The following is a 27649-nucleotide window of genomic DNA, read 5'->3' on the forward strand; positions in this document are numbered from 1 at the left end:
GTTATTGGATTCAAACTTTTATAAAGTCATTAAAAGTTTTGTGTTATTCAATTAAAACAAAAAAATCTAGGATTGTTAACGAATTCAATTATTATAAATTAGAATCTAATAACACCCCTTAATTTATAAAAAAAATTTAAGAGTTCAACAAAATCATAAAAAGTGAAAGATTGTTAAATATTGTTAGAAAGTTTTGTTGATTTGTTTTCTAAAATATTGTGCTCCAAACAATTCTTGTATTTTTGTGATATTTTCCATGATTTTATTTTGTAAATAAAGTTTCTAAAATCATGACCTAATAACATAACAATTGAATTCATTAATAATCATAGATTATTTTATTTTAATTAAATAACATAAAACTTTTAATGACTTTATAAAAGTCTTAATCTAATAACCAAAATTTGTTAAGATTTTAAATAACTTTTTACAAATCACAAACTAATAACACTAAAATTTAACAAAGTTTAACAAAATCTTGATCTAATAACAACAAATTCTACATAATATTTTAAATTTTTAAAACTCTATTCAAATCTCAAACCAATAATCCTATTTAAAAATTGTATACTTCTTATTTTAGTTAATGACATGAGCAAGGATTTAGGATCAAATAAAAAGAGCATTAAGAAATCATTTTTGAGAAATTTTTGTTTATTTATTTTCGTCTGACTAGACATATTGTCTGTTTTTCTCATATATGATTTTCAGTTATCTCTCCAGATGATGTGTTGACCATAGTCTTGCAAGATCCATGCATAAGCTGCGTTTGCTCTAACCTTACACACGTGTTGATTGATGACACGCAATGAATTTCAAGTGATTAGTTAATGAATTCTTTGTTGTTCCACTAGTGAAGTGCATAGCGCGACCGTCGTCATCCAAGATTAGTCTTTCGGAGAAAAAGTCAATGTAAGAAATCTAAAACTTAATTATAAACCATTCATGAATTTAATCGATATATGCTTTGGTCGTACCTTCCTTGGACTTCGCCTGGTGGTGAATTTTAACGTGTATAAATAAACGAAAAACTTACGTGGTGGCCTGGTGGGTATAGTACGATGAACATAACATATACTAATGAAGACGGATCGGATCCGGTGTCCTGCGGTATGTAGAAAAACATCATTTAATCACAAAAACGTTATTTATATACAACTATACAAGTAGTATACATTATATTATTTGTTTCATTGTTTGTGTCTCTCTGTTGGTTCTTATGTATTTTCTTTTTCTTTTAATAACCTCGAGTGATCCAAACACGCATCAAATCGTGAAATGTGAAGATTTGCATGCGTGAACCAAACCCAACCAGCTGACTTTACGCAGCCCGACCAATACCCAGGGCGTAACAACTTGTCCACCACATCTGAGACAATACTACCATCCAATCACATCTGACATTTATTTATGGTCTTGAACAAGTTTGTGAGAGTGTGTTTGTTAGTAATAGAATGTATGTGCCATAAGAATAGCGGTGTCAAACGGGCTGGCCCATGGGCAAAATAGTAATTCCCAAGTCCGCCCTGCTATGCATGGCGGATAAGCGGTGTGGTTAGCTCTTGTGCAAGACAAAATTACCTCATCTAATGCTCATTTTGATTTGCCTACTCCATTTAGTATTAGTTATGTTTTGTTTCTTGGTCATATAAAGATTATTGACCTTTATTTTTTTTAATTGAACCAAAAAATTGTTTTTACAATGAATGCTTCAGTTTGTTTGAATATGGTTTGAGATAAACATTAGCTGAATAAAAAAGTTGGAAAGTTAGATCAAGATAATTCCTACGAGGTGAATCGAGTGGAGAACAAAAGCTGTAGGCCGTCGGCGGTCTCCCATAGTTGTGATCGAGGTAAGACATTTTCTGATATTTTTGTCAATGGGTAATAAAGGATCAAATCCTTTATTACCCAATAATCTCTCATGTATCCAACCCAAGATTGAGAAAAAACAATAAATACCTTCAAGACCATAGTGATAGATCCTGATTCCAAGCCAGCAAGACAATAACCGTAAACATTTATTTGCATAAGATCGTAGATATTGAGATAAACAGGGACGAAACCACCAGATTTCTTCATACGCCTCACCGAGAGGTTTCTGCAAAACATCATCTCGCTTTACGGCTCAATGCATCTAATTGCGAAATTATGAAGAAAACCTCTTGGTCCGGGGATGTTCAACGCTTTGTTCGTTCGTCCCCCCTGTTAGGGGTTTCCTCTTAGTGAGTGCGCCCAAAAAGTATTTTTTTTTCTTTCGTTCCATTTTTTATAATTTTTATATTTCTATTAACAATAATAATTAAATATTGTAAATTATGAGATTTTATACCAAATTATAGAATTTTGTGACCTATCTAGATAATCTATGTCATTTTTTTTTCGTTTCTTGGTCATATAAGTCATAAAAATGTAATTTAAATCTTGAACTATATATATTTATATGTTTATTAAAAAAAAGTCTTGTATAAATAATAAATACTATATTTTTGGGCAATAAAAAGGTCTTAATTTCACCAATAATATACCAGGACAATTTGATTCTTTCAAAAACTGCATACTTATATTTTGAAGAGAAACAACAAACGTAGATAAGTTTTATTTAAACAGGAAATAAAATACATCAAAAAAGGACCTTCAATAAACAATATTGAAGTCATCATGTTTCTGAAACAGTACTATATCGATCACACAAAAAGCTGTTCGTTAAGACGTGGGCTGATCAGTACTTCAAGAGGCGTGGCTTTAGGAATGGTCAAGCCAGGGCTCTCACTCATATCAACAGGCATATCCAAAACAGTTTTCACTTCAAACGAATGAAGGAAACGAGCAAGACCTAGATGAAGCACTTGCATGGCCAATGAAGACCCTGGGCATGATCTTCTTCCCGAACCAAATGGCATCAGCTCAAAGTTTTGTCCTCTTACATCAAACTCTTTTGCTTCTCCTGTAATAAACCTCTCTGGTCTAAACTCGTTTGGTTCCTTATAAACTTTCGGATCTCTTTGGATTTTCCATACATTCACTATCAGCCTTGTGCCGGAAGAAACGTTGTAACCGGCTACTGTGCAATCTTCCATCGCCTCTCGAGGGCCTAAGAGTGGACCAGCTGGATACAATCTCAACGTTTCTTTGATAATTGCTTGAAGATACACCAGATTATTTATGTCTGAATCCTCGACGTTCCTGTCTCTGCCAACGTGGAGGTCTATCTCATCTTGCGCGTTCTTTAACATTTCTTTGTTGTTAAGAAGAAGAGCAATGGCCCATGTAAGAGTTGATGCTGTAGTGTCACTTCCTCCTAGAATCAGTGCCTGATTATACAATTTATTATCATTATATTACATACATTAAAAAAGAAAATATCATCTAATCATGATTCGCCGCGTAACGTATTAGATGATTTTAAGAAAATTATATATGATACAACAACTTCATTCCTCCAAATATATTTATTTATATCACCAACTTAATAAATCTATAGTCAAACAGTAATTTTAGGGTTCAAGATCCCAAAAATAAAAAACAAAGCAAAGATTTGGGTATTTCAAGCTTTACCAGGCAGGTAGATTTGATGCTAGTAGTAGCATCATATTGAAGATGCGAGAGCTTGCCTTGTTCCGCAAGTGATAACATAACGTCGATGAAGTCTGAATCATTTTCTTTCGTTCCTGAAACTTTTCTTTCTTGTCGATGGTTTTCAATCCATCTTTCAAGGATCACATCTAATTCGCTTCCCGTTTGCTTCATCTCCTTCTCATGTCCTTGCAAATCAAACCACCTCAGTGACGGAAAAGCATCGGACACAGTGAATATACCGATAAGGTGAAAGAACTTTGAGATGGCCCTTTTGCATTGGCTTGCCTCTTCGGTATCCTCCGAGGATTCTGAGCCGGCGCCTCCAAAGTATCGTTTTCCGGCCACCATTCTCACTATCATATTCAGTGTCATGTCCTCTAACCAGCTCTTTAGATCAACGATTACTGGTTCTGAACCACCGTTCTTGACCCACAAGGAATACAAATCTTTCACACCTGCATGTGACAATATCGCATCGTATCAAAATTAACAATATGGATAATTATTGATACATACGTTTGGTACGGTAGACGTAGTTTCATACTTACCCATTGAGATCTCAGAAACACGAACGTGCTTGAGCATCTGAAGCCGCCGGTTAGAAAGTAGCTCAATGGTTGCGATTTTACGCATCTCTCGCCAGAAAGCGCTATAAGGCGCAAACCCGAAAACAGCAAAATTGTAGCCCATGTGCTTTGCGGCTGCAGTCATAGGACGTGAAGCCAAGGCTTTGTCGTTGACAGTAAAACAATTTTTAGCCACCTCAAAACTGCTCACAACAAATGCTTCACTGCTCCCGAGTTGTAGCGACATGGCTGCACCATAATGGTCGGCCATTTTTCCTAAGGTTCGGTAGAGAAGCTGTTCCTTGCCACCGAGAAGGTGAAGGTGGCCGATGATGGGCCATGCACCGCTCGGTTTAGGAGCTTTTACATGTTTTGGTTTCTTTGATTTCTTAAAGAGAGCAATGAAAACGATAAGGAGGATGGGAACAAATAAAGAAAACAGAGAAGTATTCATAGTGAAAGTGCAAAAGAGATGTGTGTTTGGTGATGTCTTGTTTTGAGTGATTGAAGAGTATCGTCTGTCTCTCTATATATATACACACACATATGATCTGTTCAACACCATGTAAACATGAGACATGCACCTACCGATGATCAAAAGGGCACCAACTTTTATTTTAATTAATTAATGCATGCACGAGTAAAGGTTTAGGCATTGTATACTTTTAATTTAAGTTAATGACATTAGCAAGGATTTAAATTAAATAAAAAGAGCATTAAGAAACAAATTTTGAGAAATTTTTGTTTATTTATTCTCACCTGACTAGATATTGTCTCTTTTTCTCATATATGATTTTCAATTATCTCTATATGATGTGTTGATCCTAGTCTTGCAAGATCCATGCATAAGCTGCGTTTGCTCTAACCTTACACACGTGTTGATTGACTGACACGCAATGACTTTCGAGTGATTAGTTAATGGATTCTTTCTTGTTCCACTAGTGAAGTGCATAGCGCGACCGTCGTCATCCAAGATTAGTTTTTGGGAGAAAAATTCAATGTAAGAAGACAATCTAAAACTCAATTATAAAACCATTCATGAATTTAATCGATATATTTTTACCAAAAAAAAAAAAAAAAAAATTAATCGATATATGCTTTGGTCGTACCTTCCTTGGACTTCCCCTGGTGGTGAATTTTAGCGTGTATAAATAAACGAAAAAACTTACGTGGTGGGTATAGTGCGATGAACATAACATATACTAATGAAGCCGGATCGGATCCGGTGTCCTGCGTGCTTGGAGTAAACCAGTCATGCGGTATGTAGAAAAACATTATTTCATCATAAGAACGTTATTTGTATACAACTATACAAGTAGTATACATTATATTATTTGTTTCATTGTTTGTGTAAATCTGTTGTTGGTTCTTATGTTTTTTTATTTTTCTTTTAATAACCTCGAGTGATCCAAACACGCATCAAATCGTGGAATGTTAAGATTTGCATGCATGAACCAAACCAAACCAGCTGACTTTACGCAGCTCGACTAATACCCAAGCCGAAACAACTTGTCCACCACATCTAACATTTATGGTCTTAAACAAGTTTCGTTTTTTTTTTTTTTTGGTAGAAGATAGGAGAACTAGTCTCGCATTTATTAAACTGAAATTAAAAGATTACAATCGTACTTGACGTGGCCGGACAGACCCGATCGCATCATCACTCAAAAGCGAACTAACAACAGGTGAGACAGTATCAAAACAATAGAAACTAATGGACAAAGAGATCGGATAGTTAGCTAACCCATTTGCAAGACGGTTAGCTTCTCTATACACATGAAAAATGCGGACTAGCCAGTCTTTTAATAAAAAGCCATGACATAAGGAAGGATAACGGATGAGCTTCGCTAATCCCTGTTGTAAGAAAACCTACTACAAACTGCGAGTCTACCTCCAACTCCAAACAAGCCACTCTACGCTCCCAAGCAATACAAAGACCGTAGTACACCCTCCCCCCCCCCCCCCCCCCCCCCCCCCACAGTTCAGCTAAAGGTGTCGTACACCTTCCAATGTTAAATACAAATCCTTTACATTCTCCCACGCTGTTCTGTAACATCCCTCCTGCTGTTGTTAGACCCAGATTTCCCCACGAAACCCCGTCCGTGTTCAACTACTAGTCGTCCTGGGGAGCCACCTAGCCTACCATGCGTTCCACCCTAGGCGGCAAAGCCCTGTGTGACTGACTTTTCAAATGCACTGCAGTTATTTCCTTCGCTGAATCCTTAGTGAAGCGTATTCTATCACGACATTTTGTATTGCTTGGGAGCGTAGACAGGTCACTATCATCACTATCATCAGACAGGTTACTAAACACCCATTCAAGTAACGATTGGGTAAACAAGTTTCGTTTGTATCCAAGATTTGGATTTTAAAACCGTGATTAAAAATGAAAAAAAAAAAAAAAACTCGTCAAACAATGTTTTAACATAGAAGCCCATTAAGTGTTTGTATACGACTATTGGACATTCCCAAAAAAGCCCACAATTAAGCTCGCCAATTTTTCGATTCGATCTAATTTTCCCAATTAGAGAACCCGTCGAAGAACCCTAACGTCGGCGAACATCACAAAAAACCTCAATGGCTCTTCTCCTCCGTACTCTTCAAAAATCACGCATTTCTCCATCTCATACCTCAGAAACCCTAATTTCCCTGGTTCGGTGTAAATCTTTGTTACCAACTCCACAATCACGAGACATCACCACCTCGACAGCCAAATCCCCCTTCCGATCAAACATCCTTCGAATCATAAGAAACGAGATCCAGTATCAATCTGATTATGCTCCTCCACATCAGGTATCATCTTATTTAATTTAAAATCACTATCAGACCTTATAAAGTTTGGATTTTTAGCTTGCAATCTGATCATGTTTAGGCTAGTCTTAGATTTCGGATTTGTTATCTGGGTAGACATGATCAACACTGTATTTCGACTCAATTTGTACATCAAGTATTAGACTTTTGTTCAAGATCCGGCAGAGAAGAGATGCTGATGTTTTTTTTTTTGAGTTAAACTATGTAATGCAGCCAGCGACTGAATTCAAATCATTCTCTGTGGAGGATAGTCCCGGTGAGCAATGTATTGTGATGAAAGGGAAGTTTGGGGAAGAAGAAAACATCAAAATGGAAGCAACTATGTTTGATGGGTTTTTGACTGTTCCAAGAACAGGTTTAGATGCTTCAGGGCACGATCTCCGTCTCCATATTAGCTTGCTTGTCGACATTTCCAAGATTGATGGAAGTGAAGGGATTGAGTTCCTTTGCTCTGTTTGGCCTAACCGTATCGAAATTCGAAAGCTTTACAAGCTTAGACGCAACAAAATCACTCGTCTACCTTACTTGGGACCAGATTTCGTGTACTTAATCCCTCTCTGCTTAGTCTCCTTGAATAACTTACAGTATAGAGTTGAAGCATTTATTGCTAGTATTTTAAGTGCAATTACTGAAACTTGTGATCTTTGTTTCTTTGCAGGAGCTTGAAGTATGATTTTCAGACAGCGATTCGGGAGTTTTTGCGAGTAAGAGGAATCGATGGTGATCTTTGTTTCTTCTTGCATGAGTATATGATGAATAAGGATAGGATTGAGCTCATTCAGTGGTTGAGAAACCTATATTTATTCATCGCAAAATAGACACGAATTCTTTCTTCGTTTTAGACTGCTTTTGATTATACTGTTATCAGTTGAAGTAGAAATTATTGGCTTTAGTTACTTTCGAGTATAGGTTGCATAATGTTAACATTGGTGCTGCCTTCGACTGCTTGTCTGAAACTGTACGTGCAATATGGGCCTTCGATGAATAAACAAGAAAAATTGGCTCAATATCTATCGGGTGGATGTAGTTGTTTTGTATATTTTATATGCATTACACCTTTTGAAACTCTATAGGATCGAAGAGAGGGTATAACTATAACTCCACGAAAGAATGTTGTAATATGAGTCTTCAAAATAATCAATTTATAACGTTGGCCATAAAACGATTCCTTAGGCTTTGTGTATGATGGGATCAAGCTTAACAGTAAACACCAGCAGAAATAGTGAAATACCTTAAATCGTAACATATTTTAGTGTAGTTAATAAAAACAAAAATTCAACCCCTTCTGGTTATAAATACTGATAAATCTGATTATCTGAACATGTAATCTCTATAGAGTCGGCATCATCCAAATTCAGATTTGGCAGAATATGTGTGTGAGCTAAAAGAAAGAAAGTTAGAAGTGATCATGACAAATATTGATCATGACACGAGCAAAGGGTCCATGATGAACTAATTATATTCATCACCATCGATCTATCATAGCTACTGTTAGTTAATAATTACTTAATAATGATTGTTATTTAGTATATCTACGTAATCCATATGGAATAGTAACTGTTATGTTCTGGCTATCTAGAGTTGACGAGTAAAATAATCATTGTTTAATTTTTAAATGTGAAAAAACTAAATAAGTAAAGAGTGATAAGAGTAGGAAGTGATTAGGAAGCATCCGAACAAGAAGCATATCAGTGACCGGTGTGGTTAGCCCTTGTGGGAGACAAGATTACCTCAACTTATGCTCAATCTGATTTTCCTACTCCATTTAGTATTAGTTATTTGTTGCTTCTTTTTATTATTATTAAGTTTTATGGGCATCTTTCTCTTTAATTATTTTTCTTAAATTAAACATTACACCAAAGTGTTGCTGTTAGGACATCTTCTTTTTCATATTTAAATGTGAATAATTATACATGTGCGTACAATATATGAGACTATGAGCCAATGACAGTAGCTAATGACAAAGTGATTTCTAATAACTTATTCAGAAGTAGAATCTTTACAGATTTGGTGTATAACATGGATCTTCTAGAAAACTCATTTCTTTAATCTCTCTAATGTCATCTGCAACTATTTAGATGGCTTAATGATAATGATTTGTATGAGAGAGTTGTCTTTTATTTTCCTATGCATTGCATCGAAGTGTTGATGTTCTTTTTAAAAAGTATAACTTTTATCCGTTTTCTTTTATTCTAGGTTTATCAAGATTTTAATTGTCACAAGACAAATTTTTAAAAATGCCTTTCTTCAGAAACTAAATATTTTTTCTTAGGTTTGTAAAAGGTTCGTAAAAATTTAGGCTAGATTCGTAAGTCATTTAGATCCTAGATCTTGCGAATTTTTTGTAAACCTTAACCTGGAATTCTGAAACTTTTTGTTCTAATTTGGAAACGAAACAAAATGATATATTCTTGGAAAAAACATAATCGCATACTTTTTTCTTTTTTTTTTTTGGTTAAGAAGTACCAAAACGTATTCTCTATTCGAAGTAGACTATTTTATAGAAAACGAGAGGCGCAGAAACGAACACGCTTGGTGGTCAATTCAAGAAATCATACAAAATGATATAGTATCATTGGGATCTTATTTTGCATCCACCAAGCTTGTTGGCTAATGATGTGGATGAAACCCAACTTCAAGAAATTCTTTACTTTTTCTTTTATTATTTTAATTTTTTTAATCTTTATATATTCATAAGTATATATTTATATAATAGTATTGGTTTAATGTTAAGATATAGGTTACTGTGAGAGTGTAAGTTACTATTTCTTGTGACAGCAATTTCATGTGTTGACTTCAAAGTTTAATTCGAGCATACGATACACTCTGGCCGGTGACTCAAATCGTATAATATGTATTTATTCGTTATTTTTCCTAAAATCTCATATGGTAAGAAGAGTGTAATTACTATCCAAGTAATGATGAGTACATTATATAAGTCTGTCTTAGGTAGGCGCTGACGTTAAAAAAAAAAAAAAGAGAGTATGACTTAAGGTTTGATTAACATCGGCATTAGCCATGATTGATTGTTTATTATGGGATATATACAACTTGGTTTCCCAAAATCTTTTCTGAACCCTGTACGAGTCGATAGGGGAAAAAAAAAGCCATGAAGCACGCTCACGCGAGTCTCGCACTTCCCACCCTTCACCATGCTCTCTCCCTAAAGCCTGTCTTTTCTTTATCTTTTACATATTTTAAAACTATAATACTACCATAGTTTGCACTAATAACCAAGGTAAATGAAAAAAAAAATAACAATAATAAAAAAATAACTAAGGTAAATGTACATCCGTTGATGATAAACTCGACTTAGTTGTCAATTCAATCCTCATGGCAATATAATTAAGGAAAGTTTGAAATTATGGTAATAACTAAATTCGATATTCTACCTTGTATACTAACTTACTAAGTACAGTATCAAAAAACATATCTTTAACCTTAATTACATGATACACAGAATCATCTTCATAAACACTTTCACATTTTTATCTATTTTAAAAAAATCCTTCAATCTTGTTTTCCTTTTCAATTAATTATCACTAAACTAAAAATAATATTATTCCCACAGTCAAAAGAAACCAAACCAGAAAAAAAAAAAAGCGCGTGAGAATCACGCTCCATGTTTTGTTTTCTAATGGAAAATAAAATAAAAAAGTCCAGAAATGTTTCTAAAAAAGAAGAGAATTCCATAAAGATCAATCAGAGAGAGTTTTTAAGAAACCATATATAGGCTTTAGATTTTCTCTTTTGACATCTTCATTGCTCCTCCTTTTATATTTTTCTTCTCCAAATTAAACTCTGCCGTAAACTCTTTCTCTCTATCTAGTAGTAATAAAGAATCCGAACGTTGTTGTTGTTGTTGTTGTTGTTCTAGTTCAAATCTATGACGATGACTATAGAACAAGAAATTGAAGTCTTGGACCAGTTTCCCGTTGGGATGAGAGTTCTTGCTGTTGACGATGACCAGACTTGTCTCCGTATTCTCCAGACTTTGCTCCATCGCTGCCAATACCACGGTTTGCTTCCTTCTCTCTCTCTCTCTCTCTCTCTCTCTCTCTCTCTCTCCTTGTTACTTCACTATTTGCATGTTTACTTTTAATTTTTAGGATTGGTTGATAGATAGAACTACTGAAGTTTTTTTCTTTTCTAGAATTAAATTTGGTTTGTCCACTAAAAACTACAAAATTTAGCTCAGATTCGTTTCTTGTCAACACATGGTACCTCTCTAAGATTTATATGTTTTTAAAGACGGGGTTTCAAGAAAACCTCTGCATATTTTTACTTTAAAAAATCCATGTTTCAGGTTGTATTGCTTCACATGTGTCACAATGCTCATTGGTATCTTTTTGAGTTCTTTGAATTTGTAACAGTCTCTTGCTCTGTAAAAACTCAAAGACTTTTGGGAATTGTTACAGATTTGAATTTGATTGCTCCACATGTGTCAACGAAGCTCAAAGCTTCATACTTCTTTTGAATGAGTTCGTTGAATTTGAGAATGAGTTTCTTGCTCTGTAAAAAACTTAGTATTTGTGGCAAGTGTTATACATTTGATAGCTCCACAGAACTGATTGGTTCTTACTTCCAAATTTCTGAGTTTGTTGAACTTGAGAATTAGTCACTTGCTCTGTAAAAACTAAGACTTTGACGGTGATTGTTACAATTACATTCTAATGTGCAGTTACAACAACGAACCAGGCCCAAACCGCACTGGAGTTGTTGAGGGAGAACAAGAACAAGTTCGATCTCGTAATTAGTGATGTCGACATGCCAGACATGGATGGTTTCAAGCTACTTGAGCTCGTTGGTCTTGAAATGGACTTACCTGTCATAAGTACGAGGCTTTCCTCTTGTTGTAGTTCTGTTTGATTCCATCGAGCTTTTCATAGTTGTCCCCATGAGAAAGTTTTGATCTTTGACATGATGATTGATTCTTGCAGTGTTATCTGCACATAGCGATCCAAAGTATGTGATGAAAGGAGTCAAACACGGTGCCTGCGATTATCTCCTTAAACCTGTTCGAATTGAGGAGCTCAAGAACATATGGCAACACGTGGTGAGAAAGAGCAAACTTAAGAAGAACAAGAGCAGTGTGAGTAATGGTCCAGGAAACTCTGATAAAGCCAACAACAACAGGAAACGTAAAGAACAGTATGAAGAGGAGGAAGAGGAAGAAAGAGGGAATGAAAACGATGATCCAACGGCGCAAAAGAAACCTCGTGTTCTTTGGACGCATGAGCTACACAACAAATTCTTAGCAGCTGTTGATCATTTAGGCGTTGAGAGTAAATGTTTCTTAATCTCTCTACCCTCTAGTTTCCAGTTAGCTTCATGTTCTGATTTTAAAAAGTATTGATGATGCAGAAGCTGTACCCAAAAAGATTCTTGATCTTATGAATGTTGACAAACTCACAAGAGAGAATGTTGCGAGCCACCTTCAGGTGAGATAGTGAGACTATGACGCTTCTTCTGATTTTGTTCTGTTAGTTTGTTAATATGATTCCATTAAACACATTTGCAAATGTCGTTTGGTTTTCAGAAATTTCGAGTTGCCTTGAAGAAGGTGTCTGATGAAGCCAATCAACAAGCTAACAGGGTGGCCATTGACTCACATTTGATGCAAATGACTTCTCACAAAGGACTTGGCGGCTTCTACCACCACCGAGCAATACCTGTTGGATCCGGTCAGTTCCATGGTGGAGCCACAATGATGAGACATTTCCCTTCAAATAGGAATCTTGGTCGTGTAAACTCCCTTGCAGGAGGAATGTTCCAATCATCGTTTCCTCGTAACCACAATGATGGAGGTAACATACTTCAAGGGTTGCCACTTCCGCCACTAGAAGAGCTTCAGATCAACAAGGCTTTTCAAAGCTTTGACTCACAACAGAACTCTCTAATGGTTGCTCCTAATAATCTCTTACTTCTCGATGGTCACCCGCAGTCATCATCGCCATCGTTGAACCCGGGGTTTTCACCTCACTTTGAGACCAGCAACAACAAGCAGCGTCTAGAACATTGGTCAAACACTGTATTGTCAACCAACATGCCACAGAGTAATGTTCATTCAAAACCTGACTCCTTGGAATGGACCGCCTTCTGCGACTCAGCCACTCCACTAATAAACCCAAACATGGATACCAGTTCGACATCTTTCTGCAGAAACACGGATTTTGGATCCTCGAATGCTGCACAAACAGACTTTTTTCATCCATTACAGATGAATCAGCAGCATGCAAATAACTGGGGTCCAATGCCAACAGAAGCTCAAGTTTTTAGAAATTGTGATCCAAAGGAAGGTTTACACATGGCTTCAGATGCTGGTTCCTTAGATGATATAGTCAATTCCTTAATGACACAGGTATAAAAATAAAAGTCATTTACACTTTTGCTCCTTTTTTTATTTCACTTGGAGATTTCTGAATCTTTATTGATTGTAACAGGAACAGAGCCCAACTGATTTCTCGGAAGGTGGTTGGGTGATGGTTTAGCTCACTCGGAACAGAGCCAAACTGATTTTTTCTCTTTTCTTTGTTAACTTTGTTCTACTAGCTCTTGTATTCAGACACAATCAATTATTATTATCTTTGGTTCTGTCTCTTCTCTCTTCTTTGTAACGATACTGTAAGCTCTTGTTGCCCACTGGTCTGAGCAACTTAGTAAGATCCAAATCCATAAATAAATTCAAAGTGCCCACTAACCTTGACTTAGGTGTCAACCACTTAACATTGGTGACCATTGGAAATGTCCAGTAATGCCGGAAGGAAAAATAAAGCCTACTAATCTTTTATCAAAAAGAAAGGAAAAAGAAAAGAAACAAAGCCTATCACGAAAATAAAGTGATAACGACAAATACAAAGCAGAGAGATGTCATTAGATTAATACATCATCATAACCCAATTACAATAAAGTGTCTTTTAGCGCACACGCATGCATATAGAGGAGCCATCAATCAAACTATATACTAACACAAATTAAGCATCTTACAAAGATACTACTACTAATTAATTTAATTATCACCAGCTAATATATTAAAATCAAGAAAATGATTTGTAAAATCATTAACATCTCGTGGGTCCAAACCGATCCTCACAGTAACACCTTTAGCATCTTTAGTGTTCTTCATGAAATAAGCAACTTGCGGAACCGGAGGACAGAGTGGTGCCACGTTATCCGCCGGCTCGCCGCCGCTACCAAAGCCAACATTGTGAAATGGCATTTTTGTCCAGTCGGAGATTAGGGTTAGCTCTTTGAGAGGAGGGAGATTTCCGTCATTTCTTTGATCACCACCTCCAAGTGCTTCTATATAAGAGTTGATGTAGTCTTGGTCAATTGAGTTCTTGGCTTCTCTGATCTTGTTGACTATTGACTCGAGCGTTAGTTCTTCAAGTAGTTCTCTGGTGGTCGAAACCACCGAGGCAAGCACGTAGGCGTTGCCGGAAAACCCTTCTGGCAGCGATGGCTCCGTCCTCTTCCTTATGTCCACCGCGAATTGTAAACATACCATGGCGTCTCTCCTCAACCCTAAAGCCCTTGTTCTTGCCTGCGAAGTTATACGGTTGATAAATATTGATGTTTTTTTTTCTTTACAGCAATAAATATTAATGTTTCTTGTAATGGCTAAAATATATATATTTTTATTAAGATATATATGCTTTTCATCATAAAATGTTTTGAAATATTTTAAACGCAAACCTAAATTAAAGCATATATACTTGAAGTTCTTTCATTCCGTTTGCGTTTACATACAGTATTAGGTGAAAACATTAAATTGTGGTTTAGAAAAAACAATCAAGCCCAACTTGATCAAAAGAACATTTAGTGAATAATAGAATTTGTAAAAAAAAAAAAAAAAAAAAAAAAAATCTTGAATTAATTTACCTTCCACAAATGAGCAGCAAGAAATTCAAAGGAGGAGCACAAGAACCCATCTAGTGATTTCTTCTTCATGCTTTCTATCCATTCGTCATTAAGGTCGAACGTTTTGATCACAAAACCAGAGTCTGGTAACTCAAAATTACGGTTTTGCTCCTGATGGCTCATGATCGCCTGTTTGATCAGCTGGTACAGATGATAAATGGCTGCAGCACTGGTTACTCGGAGAGCGTCGCGGCTCTGATAGTCTCGATTAAACAGTAGATTTCCTCGATCATGAACCGGTTTGATGACCAAATGATCCTTTTTATTAGTAATCTTATCATTCGATCTGTTATGAATGTGAGAGTTGAAAGCCCACGCGTGAATAAAGTCGTAAGCTGAGATTCCATCAAACAGTGAGTGGCCTGTACCGATTCCAATTGAGTAACCTCCACATGCAAATCTTGTCACCTGCATTTATAATACGTACATTATCAAATATTGACTAAACCCCTACCCGTTTCTCAGGCGTTTCATATCTTTTTTTAAAAATAGATTATAAATGATCTTTAATATATTTCTGAACTTGGTGAATCTATATTTTTAATGTTTCGTTGATTCTTACTTGTAACAGAAATATAGGCGTTTTACACTTTTTGGTACAATATATTAGCTTAGCATACACTGATACACATGGACTAATTAAGAAACGATCCAAAAACTGTACTTATAGTAAAAGTTTTTTCTATTTATTTTAAAATATAAATTTATTTATCTTTGACGTAGATATTTGCTTAGATTGTCCGTTTTAATTCGAATATAATCTCAAAACCCTTATTAATATATGTGCTTATATATAGGTTTTATAATATCTAATCTGCCATGCATGAGTCATATCGATGAAAAGCTGTAGTTATCTAGTGAAGTACGTATATAAACATTGAAACACATAATGACAAAGAATACTAACATGTTTCACAATTCTTGAGAAAAAAAATACGTACGGTATATTTGCGATAAACTTACCTGAGCAACAACAAGAGGCATCACAGAGAAATCACCATCAAAGGAAGGCTTGTAAACCAACGTCTCATAAAACTCATTGTACTGAGTCAAGTCACCAAGCTCCGACAACTTGACACCGGGCACCGTCGCCTCCACTATGACTGCGCCACAATCATTACACTGGATGTTGAGGTTGTAGCCACCTTTGTCCAAAGCCAGCCTCCCGGCCGCGGGATACCACACAGACAAAGTCTCCTCCAACCCGAGTTTCAGGTCGGAGAAGATGGAGTCAAAGTCACGAGATGTGGTGTTCTTGTAGAAGAAGACCAAGTACATGAGGAAAGGACATTGACGGTCCAAATTGGAGAGAGTGATTAGTTTCTTCTGGTCTTGGTTTTGATGTCTCGGATATACATTAAGCTTTTGGATTATATCGATACGTGTCGCCATTAACATGTGCATGTAGAGTTGAATGTAAAATGTGTGTGTGTGTGTGAATGTAATAAGTAAGATGTGTAATGCCTATATATACACGAGAAGATAAACTAAAGGAGCTTAATCATATGCCAAGGAGCCACTCTATGTGTCTCTTCAGATAGTTTTGAGGGTTTTATTTTTTATTAATAATCTAATTTCATCGAAGTGCTCTTTGCTTACGAATGATTAATTAGTTCCAACACTAATTATCCTTGGCTTACTATTGGTGGTTATTTTATCATATTGTTATTTGAATTCGAATACAAATGATTGTAAAGATTCTTCCGTTTTGCATATTTTATGCTATTGTGATACAAAAGCAAAAGCCTACTCTTTGGCATAGGCTTTAAATTAGGTTCACCGTTCACACACATATCATTTTATTTGGAATATCCGGAGACAAAAAATGGGTCATACTTATAAGAATAGTTTTTACTTTTTATTTTCGTAATTCTTATTTTGTTCATTAATTACGTTTTCTGTTTTTTTTTTCACCTCAAACGTACTTATGACAGATTTTTACGAAGAAAACATAATTCATCATTAATCTATATTAGTTTCGAAAGTCTAGTAATAACATACAGTATGTTGGTTGCTAATTAATGTGGTGTAAATTGGTTGCTAATTAATGACATGTAAATTAGTAAATATATATGTTAGAAGAGTAGTATGATCTGTCTTGCACTTGCACAATGGTCAATAGACAATAGGGTTAGGTGAATTGAAAAGACTGTACACAATCATACAAACCCTACAACCCCCATCACGGGAATGCTATCTTCCCCAAGAGACTTTATCATGAAACGGAACTTATTACAAAAAGGTCAAACATACACTATCGTTGCAGATAAAAAGCAACTAAGTTTTTACCCAAAAAGAAAAAAAGCAACTATGTTGTCGTCGTTATAGCCCCGTGTTGTTACAACACAATTTATGCGTTTACGTTTAGAAAAAAATACACACACAATTATGAAAGCAGTTCACATTTTTGTGTGTGTGCTGGTATACATAAGGGTAAATTTCAACCCGTACTATTTCAAAAGTGTAAATTCCTACCCAAACAATAGATTCGTGTTTTTTCTACCTAAACTCTTACATAATTCAAATTTACCACCTAGACTTTGAATCGTTACCCATATTCCTAAATTGACTCAAACAGCGTTAGTCAACCGTTAAATGTTTTGATCAATTTGACACGTAAGCGATGATATGTCAAGGTTCTTGGGCTCGAAACCTTAAAACGACGTTGTTTTCAATTAAGATCTTTCCCCCAATTCAAAACACGTCGTTTTAACTTTTCATTGCGAACGACGTCGTTTGCAATTAAGATCTTTCTCCCAATTCAAAACACGTTGTTTTAACCTTTCACTGCAAACGACGTCGTTTTAAGGTTCCGAGCCTAACGACCTTGACACATCATCACTTAAGTGACAAATTGATCAAAACATTTAACGGTTGACTAACGTTGTTGTATGAGTCAATGTATGAATATGGGTAACGATTCGAAGTCTAGATAGTAAATTTGAATTATGTAAGGGTTTAGGTTGAAAAACACACAAATATGTTATTTGGGTAAGAATTTACATTTTCGAAATAGTACAGGTTTAAATTTACCTTTTTATTCACATCTTTCAATCTTTGATATAGACACAGTTTTAGTGTAAATAAAATATATATTACTGCAAGCGCCAAAACACAAACCAAATAATAACCTTCCGTTGAGAAAAGAAAAAGAATAACCTTCCGTTTTTAATTTTTCTAGTCTTCACGTTTCAGGCTGGTTCACGTTTATAATTAATTAGCAGATAAATTCACGTACGAAGAACTAATTAGGGCGACCCTTAGTTAGTTAGTACACCATTTTTTAAGTTAGTAAAGTACCATTTTAACACGGAAGTACAATCTGGTTACCAACAGACCAAACGTACCTAGCAATTTGAGGAGAAAGATACTAATCATAATAATTGCCGCCTCTCATTATTTACTAGTATTATCTTCGATTATTCGGCCACATAAAGAAAAACTAAATAAAAGTTGTCATTCGTAAGAAGGAAGCTTGGATTAGCTAGGATCTAGGAGCATCACAGCCTGGCTTGTCCCTAATTCGGTGTATATTGTATATAACACATGTAATGTATGCATGCATATATGCAGCTGTATATGAGATACTCAAGTCTTATACTTAAAGTTCATGAAGCTAAACTTCAATACATATATCTACTCAGCTGTATATTTTAGATTATTTAACCCCCCCCCCCCCCCCTAAAAGAACCTTCGTTTGAAAATCTGTTTTTGTTCTCTTTTATTAATACTGAAAATTAGTTCCAATTAGCTGTCGCTGGTTTAAAATTATTCTGCGTTAATCGGGCTTAACTGTAGAATAGTTTTAAATCTACCTTGGCAAAAAAACAGTTGGAAACAGTTTTGATACGTGTAGTAGTATGTATATTACAGTATGTAATAACTAATAAGATATTGAGAATACGTATAAAAAGTGGAAAAGTGGAAAAGCTAGAGTGGAGAAGTTGGTATATGTTTGGGAGTTGGAGTAAGCGTGGGATTTAAAGGCTTCTCTTTTGTCTCCTCTTTCCCACCATTTTCCCTGTTTTCAGCGGCTCCTCTCTTTTTCTCTTTTTGTATTTCCCATTTCTATATACATTACTACTTTGTTTCTTTATTTGATTTATACACTATCCTAACAATAATGGTTGTATTTACTATATTTAGCGGAGACTAGAATAAATGCGATCAAATCCAATCTAATTGATATGGTTAGGTTAGGGAATGAATGTTCTCTCCTCGTAAATCTAGATCAGAGAAATCATTAGTTTACATAACTAACATATGTGTGTGGCTTTGGGAGAGCTCTAGTGACATTCCTTTGGTTCACTTAAAGAAGATATATGATTTTTTTTTTTACTTTGTTTCTAGTAATGTATATGATCATCAGTTTGGTAACATATGTTTCAGTTTGGTAATATCTCCGAGCTCTAGTGACATTCCTTTGGGAGAGCTCTAGTAATGTATATGATCATCAAATATATATGATTTTTTTTTTTCAAAGCAAAAGACATGCAAGGATTAAAATTGGCATTAACAAAGAGATTAGTGGCAAAAACTTGTTTATAAGCTGGTGTTTGGAGTTATTTCAAGTTGTGTGTGCATAGTTGATCAAGAGAAGTGTAGTTTCAATCTAGTTAAACTATATTCTTATCCAATGAAAAGACACGATAAGTCATAATATTGTTTTGGCTTAGTATGGTAACAACTTCAGTTTGGTAATATTCTAGTTCATAATAAAAATTGAAACTTTTTTACTAAAAGTTTAAAACTATACAGTGTGGGTTTGGTTCTATTCTGGTTCGTGTACGCTATTATACGCTTATACGTACGGTTATACCTAAGAAACTATAATTAATGTCTGCAACTCAAGAACTAATAGCAATTAATAATTCCAAATAAAATAGATTGTTGCCAGTTATATTAGATTGTTCCAAATAAATTCAATAAAATGTAACTTAATTTAGCCCATCGATCTCTGCTAAATTGAGAAAAGTAAAAAATTCAGCCAACTCCCAAACAATAACGAAAGAAGTAACAATAATTTTCGATGTATGAATCAATCATCATCCAACACAATGTAGTTACTCCAGGATGTCGAGCCCTTCTCCCTTATGTTCTCATTAACACTCTGAAAATGTGCGGAAAGGGAGAGAGATAAGTAAATATGTTGGTCCATGTCGTAACTATCCGCGAAAAGAGAAATGTGTTTCATATTACCTCCTTGTAATGTTGAGCCTCTTCAACCCTGCCTTGCTTGTTGTCAACGGCAAATGCAGAAGTATCTTCTATAACTGCAAGATTAAAAGCTTCCCAGTGAGGATCAAAATATGAAGATTAATATCCATTTGTAACTGTAGAAAGTAGAAACGTACAACTTATGGGCTCAGTCTGAAGTATTTCTTTGTCTGCAGCTACAGAGCTCGTTCCCACTGTATTCATCACCTTTGTTTCAGCTTCTGCTTGTCTAGCAAGTATTTTTTCCTGCAACCAAAGATCAGTAGTGATGAACAATGTAGAAGTAACATGTTAAGACAAAAGAATAATATTACGGCACACAAGACATTACGTACTGCGTACTCATATTTCATCGCCTTCTCCAGTTTCGTAAATCGTTCTTCTACAAGCTGAGCAAGTATGTGGGTTTGATATGAGTTTCTCTTCCCTCTACCACACGAAGTTACAAAAGGGAAAGGGAAACCCCGTTCTTTGCAGGCAATCTCTTCGACCTCTAACTCTTTGTCATCTATAATGGTCACCCATCCCTCCAATCCATGCCTATATTTATCAATTTTCAAGAAGAGAAACAGCATATGATCAGCAAACAAAATAATTTTTTTTTTTTTTTTAAGTAAGGATCCTCTTTGAAAGGTTATCTTACTTATGAACAGCACGAATAATAATTCTGTCATGTTGTTCATCAGAAAGTGGTCCTCTTCTCAAACAGAACATTTTGACAATGTGGTCAGGGAAAACAGGTCCTGTCGGATGGTCATCCATAAATTGACACTGTCACATCAAACATTGAGAAGCGATGTCAAACAAACAGGAGCGGACCAAACTAATTTTCATCAAGCAAGAAACTAGGGAAGCTAGATGCATTGGATCTTCTCAAGCTTTGGTTCTAGATACAGCTATGACCTCAGTTACTAGTACTAACTTACTGTTTAAATTCTATCGACACTGGAACAATGGTAGGCAGGCTTACCTTCTCCTTTACTAGCATCATTAAAGTCATGCTGATTAGCAGCTCCGCACTAACTATGTCACCTTTGGGAACACCGTCTGCATAGATCATTGCAGTAATAACTTAAAGAAAGGATAACAAAGAAAAGCAATATAATGTAAATATCTAAAAATACCAACAAAGACAGATTACTAGGATAAGTGATAAATTACCTGAAAAAGTTGGAGAATCATTGTTGGAGTTTTCAGCAATGTTTTTCAAGAAGTGTACCCCATACCTGAGACAGAAACAAAAATTAATTTAACAAGTCGTTAATGATAAACAATTGGTTTCCGCAAAGAAATGATAAGTTTTTGTAAAGCAGCTGAAAGGGAAGATCAGAAATGGCTTAAGTCAATACGTACGTATTAATCTCGTCATAGGTCTTCCGCCTTAAGGGATGACCATACTCCTTCCAATCAAAGTTTCCAGCTCCATACCTATACAAAAGTTGTTTTGAGACACTTCTGATACGATGATACTTTGAGAGACACCAATTCACAATTCAGACAAACAATCTTTTTTTTTTGTTGTTGTCTAGAAGACCTTATTAGAAAGAAGATATACCTCTTAAACGTATCTAAAAAGGCTTTCCTTTCAATCTCGTTAAAACCCAGCACCCACAAAGAGGTTTCTTCGCCTTCCATCAAAGGTATTGGCTCCGAGTTAACTTACAAGCAAAAAACGATTTGAAAAAATTACTTAACTTGGCAACCTTTGTATTTATGCACTGATGTCATAGATCTGTGATCGATATATTTGGAAATATAATAATTATAATAATAAGAAAAAGTATAGTACCACGAGCCCTTTTTCTGTAAGGCCTTCTACCCCTCGGAGTTCTCTGTGGAGCTACTTCAACTGCTTCCTCCCTCTCATCGGAGCTCACTTCCATCAAAGGTATTGGCTCCGAGTTATCTTACAGCAAAAAAGATTGAAAAAATTACTTAACTTGGCAACCTTTGTATCCATGCACTGATGTCATAGCAGTGATCGATGTATTTGGAAATATAATAATTATAATAATAATAAAAAGTATAGTACCGCGAGCCCTTTTTCTGTAAGGCCTTCTAACCCTCGGGGTTTTCTGTGGAGCTACTTCAACTGCTTCCTCCCTCTCATCGGAGCTCACTTCTGAACCAGAAAACTCATCATCATCTTCTTCAACATATTTCACCTAAGAAAATTAGCAAAAAGAGGAAAAATTAAAGACACATTTCCTAAAAGATACTATGAAATCAATGTACGTACATCGTCAGTTATTAATTATATAAGAACAAAGCAATTACAGCATGACCATGTTGGATCAAGAAGAGTATACCTGTTTGCACTTTCTTTTCCTCTTTCCAAGACCACTGAGCTCCTCAGCTTGGTGCACTTCATGTTTGTCTTTTAAAAGCTCTTCCCAATGACTTCTACTATCAGCAGTTTTTGCTGAAGACTTGTTTTCTATAGCTTGTGCCTCCTCTACTGCTGCAGCCGCAACCTCATTTTCATCAATATACTCATAATTGGCCACCTAATTAATATACATGAAAAAAATATACCAAAAGTTTGTATACATTAGATATTATATTTGGAATTAATTCCACTGAATTAATGTGTCAATTACTTAATTGCAGAAAAATAGAAAGAAGAGAAGCAAAGATAACCTTGAAAGCCTTTAAGAAATCATTCTCCTCTTCATCACCCTCTTCAGCAACTATACACTCACGGTCAAGCAACCTGCAGAAGAAAGAGAGTGGGGATAAATCATGTATATTCCATGCAACTAACGATGCTGTCTTTGAACTATTATAGTTGAATCAGTTGGAAAGTGAAAAAAAAAAAGAAAAAAAGAATAATACTTGTCGATAGCAGCATCATCATAATGAATTTTGCCAGAGTTTTCCGCCTCATCATCATGTTTTTCACTGAATAGTTCCTTGGAGCCGTGCTTGACTATCTCGTCAAGCTCATCCTAAATTTGAGTCATGAAAATAAAACAATGATTAAAATCTTACAATAATTAGAATCAATAATCATGTAAATAAATATGGAACTGATTCTTAAATAAGAGAACAAATCTATTTGGTAATAAACAAAAAAAATAAAAATAAACATACTTGAGTGAGCTGGGGTTGTTTAAGTTTTCCTACCACCAGATGCTGTAGAAGCATCTTCTTTTTAGCTATCTGGATAATTTTTTCCTCCACAGTGTGTCGATGTACAAGACGGTATACAATCACCTACAGAAGAAGACAATATAGACTCAATCAATCGTGATAAAGAAAAGAATGAATTAATTGCAAATTGATCCCACATTTATATATTGACGTGATAATAAAAGAGTTTACTTTACTGGTCTGACCAAGGCGATGCGCTCTTGCCATAGCTTGAATATCCACGTGGGGATTCCAATCGCTACAAAAACCAATTAAAAACAGTCAGTAAATACATCACAATTCACAACCATCATATATGCCTTTACAATAGTATATTTTTACCGTTGTAACTTAGAAGATCCAAAAAAACCATGTTATTTTTCAAACAAAATTCCAACAAGCTTTAATGAACATGTGACTAATGCATTCTATTTTTTGTCATCTAGATTAATGCATTCAACTTGCTTAAAAAAAGAAAACAATTGATCTAACTGCAGATATTGGAACTCAAACCTGTCATAAATGATGACTGTATCAGCTGTCGCAAGGTTTATTCCTATTCCCCCAGCTCTTGTAGAGAGCAAAAAACAGAACCGATTAGAGTTTTCTGCATTGAAACGATCTATGCGTACTTGTCTCTCAGCACCATCGACCTTTCCATCGATCCGTTCATAAGACCAATTCTGGAAAGTAGAAAGAAACTGTTAGGGCACAAAATATGCATATAAGCAAAATATTAAAAAAAAAGTTATAGAGCCAAGTAATATCTGGTAATCACTATGTTATTGTTCCTTGCGTTTTAAGATATAACAAGTAACTTTTTACGTGGAAGGAAAGGATTAATTATATCGCAAGATTTGCATAGCAAGTTAGCAACAACACTAACTGAACAAGTCAAATTAAATAGTCAATATAGGTCGACATGCACATAAGTATAGCAAATCAGACTACCTTATAACTGCAGTAATCCTGAAAAAGGTCTAGAGTGCGTTGGAATTGGGAGTATATGAGCACTCGATGCCCCTGCTCTTTGAGTTTGACCATCATTTTGTCCAAAAGTTGCAATTTTCCGGAAGCTTCTAGGAGTTGTCTTTAGCACAGTTAAAAAAAAAATCACGCAAAAGTCAGCACAAAGACTCCACAAAATACTGAAAAAGAAATCAATCCGTCAAGATTTGTGATCGATCGATGAAATGTTACTTAAAATCTTCATCAGCGTTTACAAAAGTTGGCTCGACGCCGTCTAGCAGATATGGATGAGAGCAAACTTTTCGTAATTCCATTAGCACGTTAGCTACCTGAAACATTTGAACCAACACGAGTTATATCCTACCAAATACAGTCGAAAAGGTTCCTAAACCAAAATGATCATATGTATACATCTGCATAAGCACAATCATATATATCAACAAAACTTACTTTACCACCTCCTTTCTTTGCCAAGATTTGATAATTACGCGTAAGAACAGCTTTGTACAAATGTTTTTGCTGGCTGCTCAGATCAACACGCAAAATAAGCTCCTTCTTAGAGGGCAGCTCATCCTCCTTTAACACGTCTTTCTTTAACCCTGGAATAACAGTAAAAGCAATATTCACCATGGTTAACATTATTGTATAGCTGGCTATTCCTTCCTGAGAGATTTCGCCTGCAACTTATAAAAAAAAAGTTTTTGGTTATTACTTCTAAGCAGATGCGGTGCCAACATTTGGTGGAGTTTTGAAATGTGCTCCTCTTGATTTATATATTTATAATCTTTTTGAAACTCCTCTAAACTCCCAAACTGCAAGCATGAAAAGGAAAATAGTTAATAAAGCAAGCTATGCCAATTAATAGCTATTTTAGTGGATATACTTATATTGGTATGTGTCATCTTTTGGGTAATACCTTCGTCTCATCAAGAAAATGCATGAGAAAGAAAAGTTCATCCAAGTTGTTCTGAAAAAACACCAAATCTAATCAGTAGTGATACAAAAGATTTTATACTATGTGTTCCGACTTTATATTTTAAGAGATCATAACTTATAATGTTGGATATAATTAAAAAGATTTTTCATTGGGAAATTCAAAGAACCAAAGTCAACAAATTAACGAACCTGAAGTGGTGTTCCGGTCAGCAGAACGCGATGCTTACTCGTATACTGCTTCAATGAATAGAACAACTTTGAATTCATATTTTTCAAACGATGGCCTTCATCAACAATCTAACAAGGGGAAAAATATATATATATATATATATATATATATTGTAATTAGCAAAATATAAGATATAGTAAAAGAAAGACATAAAGAATTAGATTATATCATTCAGATAATATACCATGCAGTTCCACTTGATTGGTTTCATAAATGCTGTGTCGCCGTTAATCATCTCATACGAAGTGAGGAGGACATCAAACTTAATAATATTATTCCCTAAGTAGAACTCATGTTCCCTTATGACACGACGTGCTTCGGAAGTCCCAGTGTACATAACCTACATCGTAAAAGTAAAAAACATTAAGTAACAAACAACTAATATATACCATATTACATGCATGGTGTGTTACAAAACCGAAACAGCGTACATACCACATTGAGCTGTGGAGTCCATGTGGTAAATTCCCTCTCCCAGTTACGGAGGGTTGAGAGGGGAGCAACAACCAGATGAGGAGCTTGGTTTTCCTCGAACAGAGTAGCCAAGAAGGCAATACCCTGTATTGTTTTCCCTGTAGCACCACATATTAATTAATACTAATCTTATTCTACACAAAATGATAAAAATTAGCAAAATGTTTTCTTGAAGAATTCATACCTAGCCCCATTTCATCCGCAAGGATTACATGGGTTCCCTTGGACCATGAATACCTCAAGAAATTAAGCCCTTCGAGCTGGTACTTATACAGTGTGCCTTCAAAAACAAAAGATAAAATAAATCACAAAATTCTAAATAAAAGATACCAAACAAGAGGAACAATGATATAACTACATAAACTTGTATAAGAATATATAGTTCAAGAGAGTACGTAGTCTCAATACCTTTGAGGAATTCAGGAGTATGATCGAAATCTTTGAATTCCGTTTGATCTCTCTCGTTTTCGACATATTTATCTCTACGAGTGCCAGAGTTTATATCCTCAAACTTTTGAATTTCGTTTTGGAATGCTGAGATGTCTGATTCAGCTTCCCAGTAAGTTTCGTCATAATTAAGTCCTTTGAACTTCACCAGATACTCCTTCCCATCATCTTCTTCCCTGCATCATCATCAAGCAAGAAATAAAACAACCAAGTGTCACATTTTTATATAGTGAAAAATACGAGAAATATGATGAACACATGAACAAAAAAAAACAAAGGAAAAGGTTTCAATCACTTAACCGGCAAGCAAGAATCCGGTCAACAGTTGTCCACTCAGGATGAATGGCAATAAACTCATCACCTCCGTTGTGACTGCTGGTAGAGTCCATCACAGCGTTAAATTTGTTCACCCTTGCCTTTAATTTTTGACGAGGATGTGACTTGTAAGCCTTCTCGAATTCCTGCTCGGTCACCCTGTGATTGGAAATTAAAAGGAAAATAAACATTAATAATATATGTCACTTGTTATCAGATAAGATGACCAGACAACAACAAAAAACACCAAAAACATAATAATTAACGTCTTCTCAAACATAATAAACATGATATCCGCAAAGCAATGGATTTACCAAGAGCAGTGTAAGTACGATAACCGTTTCCACTTCACAAGATATTGTTTCACAGGAACTTGGCTCGGTTCCCCATTTTCAGAATCCGGATCGTTAGATGCCATAGGAAGAAATTCACGGTTCAAAAATTTATCAATCTCGCCAAGACGACAAACCTTATAAAATGGATAAAATAATTATAGATTTCTAACAGGAGAAATAAAATATATAATATTTTCACAATTAAACAAAGACTAACCTCTTCGCTTTTCCGTTCAAAATATTCATCATTGTCTTCCAAGCTGTCTTCGTCCATATCGTCCATGGTGTAGATCGGTTTAGGGCCTGATCTAACACGTAGTTTTCTCTCACTTGAGGTGACCATTTCTCTCTAGAAGAAAACACCAAAACAATTCGGTCAGTAAATTCACAAGACAAAGGTAACAATCACCTAGCTTAAAGAGTGAAAAAGAAACAAAACTATAGCCAAGCTATGAAAAAAAACACATCAATCTCGCCAAGACGACAAACCTTATAAAATGGATAAAATAATTATAGGTTTAATACAGGAGACATAAGATATATAATATTTGCACAATTAGACAAAGACTAATACCTCTATGCTTTTTCGTTCATCATAGTCTTCGAAGCCATCTTCGTCCATATCGTCCATGGTGTAGTTCGGTTTAGGGCCTGATCTAACACGTAGTTTTCTCTCACTCGAGGTGACCATTCTCTAGAAAACAAAACCACCAAAACAA

General features: G+C 35.3%; 5 protein-coding genes and 1 long non-coding RNA gene across 7 annotated transcripts; 3 read left to right on the forward strand and 3 right to left on the reverse strand.

Moving 5' to 3' along the window:
• The first annotated feature begins 588 nt into the window (after positions 1-588).
• Positions 589-1721, forward strand: LOC147933620 (uncharacterized). The gene is made up of 3 exons (XR_015573126.1): positions 589-912; positions 1058-1110; positions 1252-1721. It is a non-coding gene; the product is annotated as an uncharacterized LOC147933620 (long non-coding RNA).
• A 765-nt stretch (positions 1722-2486) lies between these two features.
• LOC147933621 (xanthotoxin 5-hydroxylase CYP82C4) lies at positions 2487-4641 on the reverse strand. The gene is made up of 3 exons (XM_087475977.1): positions 4128-4641; positions 3559-4034; positions 2487-3314 (listed from the first exon to the last, which is right to left on the reverse strand). The coding sequence occupies exons 1-3, from the start codon at positions 4597-4599 to the stop codon at positions 2688-2690; spliced, it is 1575 nt and encodes a 524-aa protein (XP_087332103.1). The 5' UTR covers positions 4600-4641; the 3' UTR covers positions 2487-2687.
• Positions 4642-6632: 1991 nt separating this feature from the next.
• Positions 6633-7963, forward strand: LOC147933622 (uncharacterized protein At2g39795, mitochondrial-like). 2 transcript variants are annotated; one of them, XM_087473867.1, is made up of 3 exons: positions 6633-6938; positions 7170-7498; positions 7615-7963. In XM_087473867.1, exons 1-3 carry the CDS (start codon positions 6723-6725, stop codon positions 7772-7774), a joined length of 705 nt encoding a protein of 234 aa, XP_087329993.1. In that variant the 5' UTR covers positions 6633-6722; the 3' UTR covers positions 7775-7963. The 2 variants fall into 2 exon arrangements, with proteins under 2 accessions (XP_087329993.1, XP_087329992.1); XM_087473866.1 differs by having other exon boundaries at positions 6643-6938; positions 7152-7498.
• A 2560-nt stretch (positions 7964-10523) lies between these two features.
• Positions 10524-13639, forward strand: LOC104721642 (two-component response regulator ARR10). The gene is made up of 6 exons (XM_019231684.2): positions 10524-10975; positions 11638-11790; positions 11897-12241; positions 12321-12397; positions 12496-13317; positions 13400-13639. The coding sequence occupies exons 1-6, from the start codon at positions 10843-10845 to the stop codon at positions 13445-13447; spliced, it is 1578 nt and encodes a 525-aa protein (XP_019087229.1). The 5' UTR covers positions 10524-10842; the 3' UTR covers positions 13448-13639.
• A 170-nt stretch (positions 13640-13809) lies between these two features.
• LOC104721643 (brassinosteroid-related acyltransferase 1-like) lies at positions 13810-16405 on the reverse strand. The gene is made up of 3 exons (XM_010439678.3): positions 15840-16405; positions 14838-15284; positions 13810-14499 (listed from the first exon to the last, which is right to left on the reverse strand). Exons 1-3 carry the CDS (start codon positions 16278-16280, stop codon positions 13966-13968), a joined length of 1422 nt encoding a protein of 473 aa, XP_010437980.1. The 5' UTR covers positions 16281-16405; the 3' UTR covers positions 13810-13965.
• Positions 16406-19800: 3395 nt separating this feature from the next.
• On the reverse strand, positions 19801-27604 carry LOC104727627 (CHD3-type chromatin-remodeling factor CHR7-like). Its single transcript, XM_087472271.1, has 31 exons — positions 27505-27604; positions 27148-27279; positions 26910-27064; positions 26581-26754; positions 26242-26456; positions 26018-26113; positions 25795-25931; positions 25544-25699; positions 25320-25427; positions 25111-25161; positions 24907-25006; positions 24645-24793; positions 24426-24523; positions 24177-24315; positions 23739-23908; positions 23418-23484; positions 23187-23309; positions 22929-23041; positions 22734-22806; positions 22403-22600; positions 22126-22258; positions 21883-21999; positions 21649-21751; positions 21447-21521; positions 21255-21319; positions 21064-21164; positions 20737-20864; positions 20429-20633; positions 20231-20339; positions 20076-20149; positions 19801-19986 (listed from the first exon to the last, which is right to left on the reverse strand). The coding sequence occupies exons 1-31, from the start codon at positions 27559-27561 to the stop codon at positions 19915-19917; spliced, it is 3693 nt and encodes a 1230-aa protein (XP_087328397.1). The 5' UTR covers positions 27562-27604; the 3' UTR covers positions 19801-19914.
• Positions 27605-27649: the final 45 nt, after the last annotated feature.

Source organism: Camelina sativa, chromosome 11 (genome assembly GCF_030686135.1).
Source record: "Camelina sativa cultivar CO46 ecotype springtype chromosome 11, ASM3068613v1".
NCBI lineage: Eukaryota > Viridiplantae > Streptophyta > Magnoliopsida > Brassicales > Brassicaceae > Camelina > Camelina sativa.

Bases quoted from the DNA above. Each gene is read 5' to 3' on its own strand.
- LOC147933621 (XM_087475977.1), bottom strand. From the start codon at position 4,599: ATGAATACTTCTCTGTTTTCTTTATTTGTTCCCATCCTCCTTATCGTT. The intron at 4,035-4,127 runs GTAAGTATGAAA...TGTCACATGCAG, and splicing joins TGTTTCTGAGATCTCAATGG to GTGTGAAAGATTTGTATTCC. The intron at 3,315-3,558 runs GTAAAGCTTGAA...TTGTATAATCAG, and splicing joins GCATCAAATCTACCTGCCTG to GCACTGATTCTAGGAGGAAG.
- LOC147933622 (XM_087473866.1), top strand. From the start codon at position 6,723: ATGGCTCTTCTCCTCCGTACTCTTCAAAAATCACGCATTTCTCCATCT. The intron at 6,939-7,151 runs GTATCATCTTAT...TTTTTTTTTGAG, and splicing joins ATTATGCTCCTCCACATCAG to TTAAACTATGTAATGCAGCC. The intron at 7,499-7,614 runs GTACTTAATCCC...GTTTCTTTGCAG, and splicing joins TACTTGGGACCAGATTTCGT to GAGCTTGAAGTATGATTTTC.
- LOC104721642 (XM_019231684.2), top strand. From the start codon at position 10,843: ATGACGATGACTATAGAACAAGAAATTGAAGTCTTGGACCAGTTTCCC. The intron at 10,976-11,637 runs GTTTGCTTCCTT...TCTAATGTGCAG, and splicing joins CCATCGCTGCCAATACCACG to TTACAACAACGAACCAGGCC. The intron at 11,791-11,896 runs GTACGAGGCTTT...TGATTCTTGCAG, and splicing joins AATGGACTTACCTGTCATAA to TGTTATCTGCACATAGCGAT.
- LOC104721643 (XM_010439678.3), bottom strand. From the start codon at position 16,280: ATGCACATGTTAATGGCGACACGTATCGATATAATCCAAAAGCTTAAT. The intron at 15,285-15,839 runs GTAAGTTTATCG...TTATAAATGCAG, and splicing joins TGCCTCTTGTTGTTGCTCAG to GTGACAAGATTTGCATGTGG. The intron at 14,500-14,837 runs GTAAATTAATTC...ATAACTTCGCAG, and splicing joins TTGCTGCTCATTTGTGGAAG to GCAAGAACAAGGGCTTTAGG.
- LOC104727627 (XM_087472271.1), bottom strand. From the start codon at position 27,561: ATGGACGATATGGACGAAGATGGCTTCGAAGACTATGATGAACGAAAA. The intron at 24,794-24,906 runs GTAATAACCAAA...CTGTTATTCCAG, and splicing joins GGCACCGCATCTGCTTAGAA to GGTTAAAGAAAGACGTGTTA. The intron at 21,165-21,254 runs GTAATTTATCAC...CCTTTCTTTAAG, and splicing joins TGATTCTCCAACTTTTTCAG to TTATTACTGCAATGATCTAT.